This window comes from Plecotus auritus, assembly GCF_963455305.1.
Source record: "Plecotus auritus genome assembly, chromosome: 3".
Lineage (NCBI taxonomy): Eukaryota > Metazoa > Chordata > Mammalia > Chiroptera > Vespertilionidae > Plecotus > Plecotus auritus.
Window position 1 is genome coordinate 207,283,648 of NC_137772.1, and position 10,163 is coordinate 207,293,810.

At 53.4% G+C, this 10,163-nt stretch overlaps 1 protein-coding gene across 1 annotated transcript; it reads right to left on the reverse strand.

The window, feature by feature from the left end:
* Positions 1 to 6,785: 6,785 nt before the first annotated feature.
* Positions 6,786 to 9,598, reverse strand: KCNA5 (potassium voltage-gated channel subfamily A member 5). The gene has a single exon (XM_080661198.1). It carries the CDS (start codon positions 9,454 to 9,456, stop codon positions 7,645 to 7,647), a length of 1,812 nt encoding a protein of 603 aa, XP_080517324.1. The 5' UTR covers positions 9,457 to 9,598; the 3' UTR covers positions 6,786 to 7,644.
* Between the last annotated feature and the right edge of the window lie 565 nt (positions 9,599 to 10,163).

The following is a 10,163-nucleotide window of genomic DNA, read 5'->3' on the forward strand; positions in this document are numbered from 1 at the left end:
ACTGATAATTCTCAGGGGGAAAGGGGTATGGGGGGTTCATGAAGAGAATGGACAAAAATCATACACCTATGGATGAGAACAGTGGGGGGGAGGTAAGGGCAGAAGGTGGGGTGGGAAATGGGTGGAGGGGAGCTATGGGGGGAAAAAGGAGAAATAATTGTAATAATCTGAATAAAGATTTATTTAAAAAAAAAATAAAAATAAAAGTCAGGCTACAGGGACAGGGATTATTCTGTTTACTAGTAGGAGCCCTGGAAAGATCTGATTATAGGGGCTGTCCTCTGGAGAGATTAATTTAGAAGTCATGTGTAGTGTAGACTGGAGGCAGACAGGGAAATAAAGGCAAAAAGGCCATGAGAAGGTTACTATGCCCACCCCAGGCTCCATGTCACAGCTGGGGCCCTAATAATGTGGGATTTATAGGTAACCTCACTACAACCAAAGAAGAACAATAAGTAACAATCTCTATATATAAAACCCTAATATGCAAATAGACCAAACGGCGGAACAACCGAACAACCACTGACAACCAGGGGGCACACACGGAGCATGGTGGGTGTCAGCAACAGGCAGCAGAGTGCAGAACATGGTGGGTGTCGGCCACAGCAGGATGGTGGAGCAGGTGAGTGGGGCACCAGACCAAGGTGGGGCGCCAGTCACTGTCATCGGGATGAGCCTCTGGTGGTTACTGAAAATTCTTTGCTCCCACGCACCGCGGTCCTGCCCAGTGCTTGCACCTGCTGCTGGCGCTGGCCCCACTTGCATCCACTGCCAGTACCCAGCACCGCCCTGATCGCTTGGCACCGTCAGCGGGTGCGAGTGGTGGTGCCGGCCCCAATCGACCCTCAGGGCTTCTCCACCTCCCCCTGCTCCTGAGGGGCGATCGGGGCAGCAGCCACCACTCACACCCACTGACAGCGTCGGCCCCACTCGCACCCACTGCTGGTGCCAGCCCCAATTGCTCTGCGCCATCAGAGGGTGCAAGCAGCACCGGTAACATCAGTGCATGGGAGTGGTGGCATTGAAAGCGCAGCTGTGAGCAGAAAGGGAACTGGGGCTGTGGTGGGAGGAGCCAGGTGGGGGCACAGAGGAAGGGCTGAGACCCGCCCTTGTGCTCACTGCAGCCTCGCAGCCTACAGTTCCTTTCAAAGTGCACGATTTCATGCACTAGGCCCCTAGTAATATAATAACATGTACACCATAGAGTGAGTACAACAGAAACACAAACCACTGCCTGTTGCTTCAACTGGATATTTTGTGAGAAAAAGTCTCTTACAACTGGATGCCTTGGCCTCTTAAGCACAACTGGGACCACTCGCCTAACTTCCCAGGTGGCATCCATTTAAAAAGTGCCAATGATCGCAGTCATAGAAAGGTTTATCAGCTAGGGAGGAAAGCTAGGAGCACGCACGGGCACCTGTGTTCTGCTCCCATAAATAAAAAGCAAAACAAAAAGCCAGCAGAAATCCTGCTGTTTCCTTTGGTGAGGTGGTCCCGCTGCATTTTTTCTGTGTGGTGCTGGGATTGAAAATCCTGCCTGGAGCTCTCCAGGAGGCCTTGGCCTTTCTCCACCCCCACTCCTGCCTGAGGTCTCCACCCCTCTGCTTCTGTAGGAAAACATAGCCTTCTCCTAATGCCCCAGAGTCCTCACATCCCTGTCCCCCACCTCACCTTATTTCATGCCTTCTCATGCTTCACTCACGTCGTTCTTCTCCGACCAGGCGACTCTCTAAAGTTGTACATCTCTCCTCTGATTACAGTGCTGCTCACTTCCTCCATGGCTCTTTCCTCCATTTAAAAATGATTTACTTACGTGATTACTGATTCTCCCCCAATGGACTGGAAAACCAATCAGGAAAGATCCCAGTGTCTTAGCACAATGCCTGTCAAATATTTGTCAAATGAATGGAGGAATGAATTAATGAGTGAATGGATGATGAATGAGTGATAGCACTAAGGACACTGGATTATAAGTGCTTCAGTTTCCCCTCTAGACAGTGAGACGTTCGTATATAGCAGTGGTTCTCAACCTTTTTAATGCCGCGACCCTTTAATACAGTTCCTCATGTTGTGGTGACCCCCAACCATAAAATTATTTTCGTTGCTACTTCATAACTGTAATTTTGCTACTGTTATGAATTGTAATGTAAATATCTGTGTTTTCCGATGGTCTTAGGCTCTACATTACGATTGGCACCGTCAGCGGGTGCCAAAGCATGTGAAAAAGCCTGGCCGACGTGGCTGTGGTTGAGCGTTGACCTATGTATGAACCAGGAGGTCACGGTTCGATTCCAGGTCAGGGCACATGCCCAGGTTGAGAGCTCAGTCCCCAGTGTGGGGCCTGCTGGAGGCAGCAATCAATGATTCTCTCTCATCATTGATGTTTCAATCTCTATAGGAACCTATTCATCAAAGTGCTGTATCCCCATTGCCTACACAGGCTTCACATTTGCAATAAACACAGGTTGAAATGAGTAAAATCAAATTGGAGGAGACAGATCAGGGCTTCGTAAGCATAATGGAGAGCCAGGAGGCAGCCTTCCCAGGCAGACTGGATTCTGGATTTGGATAAACTGATGTGACAGGGATGTGCCTCCGAAGGGGGCTTAGAGGGCAGCTTAATGAGAATTGGGAGACTTCCATGCAGAAGGGGCAGAAGGCAACACAGAGGGAAATCCAGGCTGGGAGTCAGGGGAAACAAGCCCAGTCCTGGATTACTTTAACAGGGCTGTGACTTTGGATATACCACCTCTTTTCTCCTGGCCTCCATTTGCTCCTCTGTAAAAGAAGTGGGACAGACCAGATTGTTTATAAGGTTCCTTCTAGCTGAAATATTGCATTGTGCAAAGTTTGACATTGAAAATAAATGCCAGCCCGGCTGAGGTGGCTCAGTGGTTGAGTGTCGACCTATGAACCAGGAGGTCATGGTTCGATTCCTAATAAAGGCACATGTACAGATTGTGGGCTTGATCCCCAGGAGGGGGCATGCAGGAGGCAGCCGAGCAATGATTCTCTCTCATCATTGATGTTCCTATCTCTCCCTCTCCCTTCCTCTCTGAAATCAATAAAAAATATTTTTTTTTAAGAAATAAAGGAAATAAATGTCAGTTAAGGGAATGTAATAAGCATCTTGTTCAGTCTGCAGGTCTGTGGTCTGCAGGTGACTCACTCCAGGCTGGGCCACACCTCCCCCATCATGCACACTCCTACACATGTGCACACCATATGCACACCATGCACACACAGAGGCCATGTCAGCCCAGAGCCCATATCTACAGCCAGAGAAGAGCCAGACAAAGATGGGCAGAGAAGTGTAACATTTACTACCTGGCTGTTTTGGGAACTTTAGCCAACCCCGTCCTTACACACGTTCTGGGTCCCCTGCCATTGGTAAAACCGGAACTCCTACTGTGGTCCTCAACTCTGGACTCATGCCCAAATGACAGTGATGGGGACAGGGCAGCCGTTCTCCTCTAGCCCTCTATTCCCACTTCCCTCTTCCCAAATGCCCTCCCTTCTTCCTAACCCCCCTTCAAAGTCTCTAGAAGCTTCCCTTTCCTATTCCATTCCCCCTCTCCTGACCTGTAACACTTCATTTCTGAGCCCCTTGCAAGGCACCCAATGCCACTGTCTTGCGTGATTTGCTTGTGTTTTGCCCTGATTGCTTCCCCACTGGGACTGGGAAGCATATGAAGGCAGGAACCACATTCTAATTGTTGTTCCAGTATCCCCAGCACACCAAGGAGGGCCGGGCCCAGGTAGCTGCTGAGCCGACCGGAGCTGCTGAGGTCCAAATCAGAGCAGAGCACGTGACGACCACCCAGGGTCCCCCTCCACGTGCACAGTCTGCCACTTCTGGAAGGGATCTGGAGCAAGGTGTCCCTGCACCAAGAGAAATGCTTCGCTCCATGCACCCCAAGCCTGGAAGTGCTCATGTCTTTAACACTAGAATAACTCAAAGCCCAACTCTATGGAAAGGTTCAAGGACTGGCACTGTTTCATTTTCCCCTCCAGGGAGTGTCCCTGGCAGGCTGAATTAAGGAGCTGGGGCTTTTAAAGCATGTGAAAAAGCCTGGCCGACGTGGCTGTGGTTGAGCGTTGACCTATGTATGAACCAGGAGGTCACGGTTCGATTCCAGGTCAGGGCACATGCCCAGGTTGAGAGCTCAGTCCCCAGTGTGGGGCCTGCTGGAGGCAGCAATCAATGATTCTCTCTCATCATTGATGTTTCAATCTCTCTCTCCCTCTCCCTTCCTCTCTGAAATCAATAAAAATATTTTTATTAATAAAAATAGCATGTGAAAAACATTTTTTTTCTTTGTCTGTCATTGCTTAGGGTTCAGCGATCAGAGAGGCAAAAAGCAGGTAGTGGGAGAGGGGCCAGTGCTCTGCAGTGGAGACGCTGTCTTACCCCGGAGCACAGACCAAGCACAGCCCTCCTCTCCGCACTGTGGTTGCCAAGAAGCAACATCTGGATAAAAAGCTTGGCTGAGGCCACTTGATCTAATCTCCTCAGGAAGGTAAAGGCGGTGGAAAATCAATACAGCAGCGAAGAGGGGGCTGAGAGGGGACAGGAGGGGCCTCTTACCTCAGGCAGCCTGAGTAAGAGCCTTGACATTCAGGTTCCTTTCCCGCTAAGCACAGGAACAGGTGAACCAGCATGCAAGTTAAGTGGAGCCTTTCTCATAACCATAGCAACAGGCACATGGAGAAGACAGGGAGACTGAAATGCTTGTGCTGTCCAGTGGGTGCCCCTCCCCGCACTCCAGGACAGATCCCACACCTCTGGCAACAGAGATGACAGGCAGCAGACTATCATCCCCACTTTGGCAGGCCCCCTGGAGCCCCTGATTCCCTTGGTAAACCTGTTCTGCAGTATCCTCTCCTTTCACACAAAATAGGAATTCCCTCTCTCCTTTCCTCCACTGCACCCTGAAGATTAAGCTTGCTCCCACTTACTGGGCACTTAAAGATGCAGGCTGGCCCTAACTGGTTTGACTCAGTGAATAGAGTGTCGGCCTGTGAACTGAAGGGTCCCAGGTTCAATTCTGGTCAAGGGCAGGGACCTCAGTTGCAGGCTCAATCCCGGGCCCATGTCATGGTGCTGTGGGAGGCAACCAATTGATGTGTCTCCCTCACATTGATGTTTATCTCTCTGTCTCGCCCTCTCCCTTCCACTCGCCCTAAAAATCAATGGAAAAATATCCTCAGGCCCTAGCTGGTTTGGCTCAGTGGATAGAGTGTCGGCCTGTGAACTGAAAGGTCCCAGGTTCGATTCCGGTCAAGGGCACATGCCCGGGTTGTGGGCTCAATCCCCAGTGGTGGACTTGCAGGAGGCAGCCGATCCATGATTCTTTCTCATCATGGATGTTTATATCTCTCTCTCCCTCTTCCTTCCTCTCTGAAATCAATAAATATATATATATATTTTTTTTTAAATATCCTCAGGTGAGGATTAACAAAACAAAACAAAAAGATGCAGACTGTCAGGCACCTGGACACATCTAAGTCCTGGGCACCGCTGTCTTTGTTGCTTAAGCCTAAAGGAACTGTCCTTCAGATCCACGGCGGTAACTTCTCTGTTGCCTTGAAGGGAGGGTTGAGCCTGGGACTGGGTGGCCCAGTCCCAGTCACGAGGTGTGTGCTAAACTCCACGCATTAGCTTTAAAGCCATAGAGGGCTTGGAGGTGAGACTCTGTGGAGTTGAGCTTTGGCAAGATGCCCTGCTTTGAGGCAGATTGTAAATTATAAATAAGTAAAGCGTCTCTGTTTTTCTTCCTTTGCCCCAGCATGTGGTGAAAAACAACAGAGCCCTGCCTGCAGCCCTGTTTCCTCCTCAGATGGGCTGCTCAGTCACAGGCACTGGCTTTATTATTGTGTCAGCATCTTACTTAAACCCACAATTCCCAGACATCAATTTGGCAGATCCTCCCTGGACCCACGGAGACCTGGATGCACCCTCACTACTAGCCATCAGGCTCACTGTTGTCGTGGGGGAGGTGTGACTGTGGACCACCAGCCTCCCTGGTGACCATGTGAAACAACCAGACTTTGGATAACTCAGCAGAAAAAGCAACAGCAGGAATTCAGAGTCCCCACGGGAATAGCTAATCCCAGAGAGAAATTTTAGCCACTGTTATACCTACCTACTGTGATGTTTTTCCACAGCCATCCAGTGAACAGGAAACCAAGAGATTCGTTCTGGGTTTAGGGAATACTCCAGACATGGCAGAAACCAGCCTTTACTGTGGACAAGCAAATCCTCCCACTTGGCCTCTGGCTGCCTCCGTCCATCAAAGGGCAGTGCATTCTCCTCTGCCCATCGCGGTTGGCAGGGAGAGTATAGCAGGTGCGGCTCCCTCCCTCCCTCCCTCCCTCTGTGACCTTCACTCCAGGGCCTCCTTTGTGAACGGACTTCATGCCTGAGAATCGGGCCTGTTTCCCAGGGTTGCTGAGAGCCATGGCAAGGACGGCTTAAAACCTGCAGACAAAGGAGAGTTCAGAATCCAGCAGCGGGAGACCATAGCAGTTGTAGGGGGAGGTGTGGAGGGGGTCGCTGGTCACCCTCTGCCTTTAGCTCCATCCCACTCCATGCTGATGGCTGGGTCTCATACCAACATGTTACAGGGGGTCCGTGCCATCCAAGGCCAGAGACGAACAGAATTTACTCCTCTATGAGTCACAGAGGGGACCCAGCAAAAATATGTTGATGATCAAATCATTAGGGTTCCCAGTTTTCTTCCCCAGTCAAGGTGGCATTTGCTCTGACTCCAAAACCAGAAATAGCAAGTGACAGGCTTTTTATTATTATTATTTTAAAAAGAAAGAAAGAAAAGCATTAGCTGTAGAAAACTAACACTTGCCTCAACCAAGTAACATTTTATTTCCTGGGATAAAAACAAAGAGAATGAATTGTCAGAAGTCTTCCTCCAACATCATTAACATGCTTTTTGAAGGAAGTTATAAGAATTGTTTAAGGCGCACACAAAAAGTCCGACTGGCCTTTCTTCCAGAACATTCCCTGCCCTAGATGCACAGCACCGATACCACATCCCAGAAAAGAGAGAGGCTTACAGACACAGGAACCAGACCCTGTACCCAGGGTCTCTGACTCTACATTTCACAGAAAAACACCACAGTAACTCACTCTTCCATAAAGACAACATATGTCCAGAAAAATATATCCAAAATATCTTCATCTGAACTACAGTACAAAAATCCACTCACCAGCCATAAAAATATTTCCCCCTATACACAAATACAATCATATGTAAAGCAAATTTGGAACACATGGATTGGGGGGGGGGGGTTATAAAATCCCTTGGGATCTGGGCTATTTTAGAGTCATTTTTGTTTGGGTTATTCCTCTGCTGGGTATAGGAAACTGGCTACAAATACATCCATCTCATGGCGCTCACCATTTTAACAGCTCTTGCGTCATGGAATGTGGTACTTTTTAAAAATAGGCGACCCTTGGTGTCATGGAAAAAAGAGGAAAAATGGGGGGATCCAGGGAAAGAGGGAGGGAGGGCAGGAGGGAAAGGAAGAGGGACAGACTTGGGTTATGGGGTGGGTTTGAAATACTTTGTGGTATAATGTAGATGCCCAGGCTCAGGAGGCTTCAGCCATCCCACCAGATGCCCCTCACAAATCTGTCTCCCGGCTGGTGTCCAGGCAGAGGGCATATAGGGATCTCCGCAAGTCCACATTGCTCTTGGCCTTGAGGTTACACTTTTCTAGAGGGTAGCTGCCCCCTCGGGCCCCCTCAGCATTCTCCAGGGACCCCTTGCAGAAGGACCCCTTGTTCCAGCTGGCCTTCCGCTGGCCTCTGCCGTCCAGCCCTGTCCCCTGGCTCTGGCTGCCCTGCTCCTCCTTCAGGGCGGCCAGGTCCTCGCGGCGGTCCGACTCGCGGTGGTCCGTCTCCCGGTGGTAGAAGTAGTTGAAGTTGGAGACAATGACGGGCACCGGCAGGGCGATGGTGAGGACCCCAGCGATGGCGCACAGTGAGCCCACGATCTTGCCCCCCACAGTGACTGGCTTCATGTCCCCATAGCCCACCGTGGTCATGGTGACCACCGCCCACCAGAAGGCATCGGGGATGCTGGTGAAGTGGGTGTCCTTGTTGTCAGTCTCTGCGAAGTAGACGGCGCTGGAGAAGAGGATGACTCCGATGAAGAGGAAGAAGATGAGCAGGCCCAGCTCCCGCATGGAGGCCTGCAAGGTCTTGCCCAGGATCTGCAGCCCCTTGGAGTGGCGGGAGAGCTTGAAGATGCGGAACACGCGGACCAGGCGGATCACTCTGAGGATGGCCAGGGACATGGCCTGCTGCCCGTTCTGGCCGCCCCCCGGCTGTGGCTCGGCCAGCTCGGTGCCCAAGGTGATGAAGTAGGGGAAGATGGCCACCACGTCGATGATATTCATGATGTTCCGACAGAAGTCGGCCTTGCTGGGGCAGGCCAGGAAGCGCACCAGCAGCTCGAAGGTGAACCAGATGACGCACGTGGTCTCTACGATGAAGAAGGGGTCGGCCAGGGTCCTAGGCAGAAGAGGCGCCACCGTGGGGCCAGAGGAGGGCGCCCCGGCCCCGCTGCCATTGGCCCCCCGCGCAGGCCCCGAAGGCGGGTGAGGCGCCGGGGGATGGTGGAGCAGCTCCCATTCATCCCTGAACTCGGGCAAGGTCTCCAGGCAGAAGGTGATGATAGAGATGAGGATGACCAAGACCGAGACGATGGCGACGGCCCGCGCGGACCCCGAGCTCTCTGGATATTCAAAGATAAGCCACACCTGGCGCTGGAACTGGTTGCGGGGCAGGGGTTTCTCCTCTTCTTTAAGGAAGCCCTCGTCCTCCCGGAAGCGCTCCATGGCCTCGTCCCCCAGCTGGTAGAAGCGAATTTCGTCGGCGAACACGTCCAAAGAGACGTTGACCGGCCTCCGCAGCCGGCCCCCCGACTGGTAGTAGTAAAGGATGCCGTCGAAGCTGGGCCGGTTGCGGTCGAAGAAGTACTCGTTGCGCAGGGGGTCGAAGTAGCGCAGGCGCCTGGCGGGGTCCCCCAGGAGGGTGTTGGGGAACTGCGCCAGGGTGCCCAGCTGCGTCTCGAAGCGCAACCCCGAGATGTTGATGAGGACGCGCTGGTGGTGAAGGGCCGCCGCGCTTGGCACCGGGTCCTCCGCCGCGCCCTGGGCGGGGTCGCCTTCTCCCTCCTCGTCCCCCGTGGGAACCTGTCTAGGCTGCGGCTGCTCCGGGGGCAGCCGTGGCAAAGGCCGCCCTCCCGGCTCCGCGCTCCGGTGCGCGCCGCACCCCCTGGGCGCCGGCCCTTTGGGTCCATCGCAGAGCGCAGCCGTCGAGGGGCACTGGAGCTCCCCCGCTGTGACTTGGCCACAGCCCACCCGGGCCTCACCTCCTCCTCTGACGGTCATGGCCCCGCCGTTCTCCAGGGGCACCAGGGAGATCTCCATGGCCCTGGGGCCCGGGGCATGCTGCGCCCCTGTGGATCCGTTTCCGCGCCCCACTCACACCCCGCGAGAGCCTTGCATTGGGCTCCTCTCCCGCCGTCGGCTGGCGCACAGTGGGGCGGGCTGGGGCTGCTGGCGCGATCCCCTCGCTAGGTCCTGACGTCAAGAAGCCGCTGCCCAGCTCTCTGCCTTTCTCTGGGTTCTGGCAGCCCGTTACCAAGCAGCCAAAAGCCTCCTTCCAGCAGATGCAACCTTCAGCCGCCCCTCCAGGCTGCGCGGCAGCGCCCGGCCTCCCGCCCCCCGCCCCGGCGCGCTTCCCCGCCTCCTCCCCTCCCCTCCTCTTCCTCCCGCCTCCCCTCCCGGGTACCGAGACGGCAGGCGTCTCTCCAGAGGGCGCAGCGGGGGCCCTAAGCAGGGGAGGGAGGAGGGCTGAGAAGGTCGCAGCAGGGCGAGGGAGGGAGGTTGGGAGGGAGCGGGGAGGTTGGGAGGGAGCGGGGAGGATGGAGGAACAGGTTGTACCGAGAGCGCTGAAACTCCCAGGGCAACCAGATGAGAATAGCTCGGGATTTCAGTTCACCTGGGAGCCCGCTGAACACAGAGTGGACTCGAGGGGAAATGAATTGTCATGGGTTGAAGGGATAAATCTTTGGCTGCGTCGGAGTAAGAAAGAAGAGGCAACAGTCTTTTTCACATTTCTGCCTTGGAGGAAT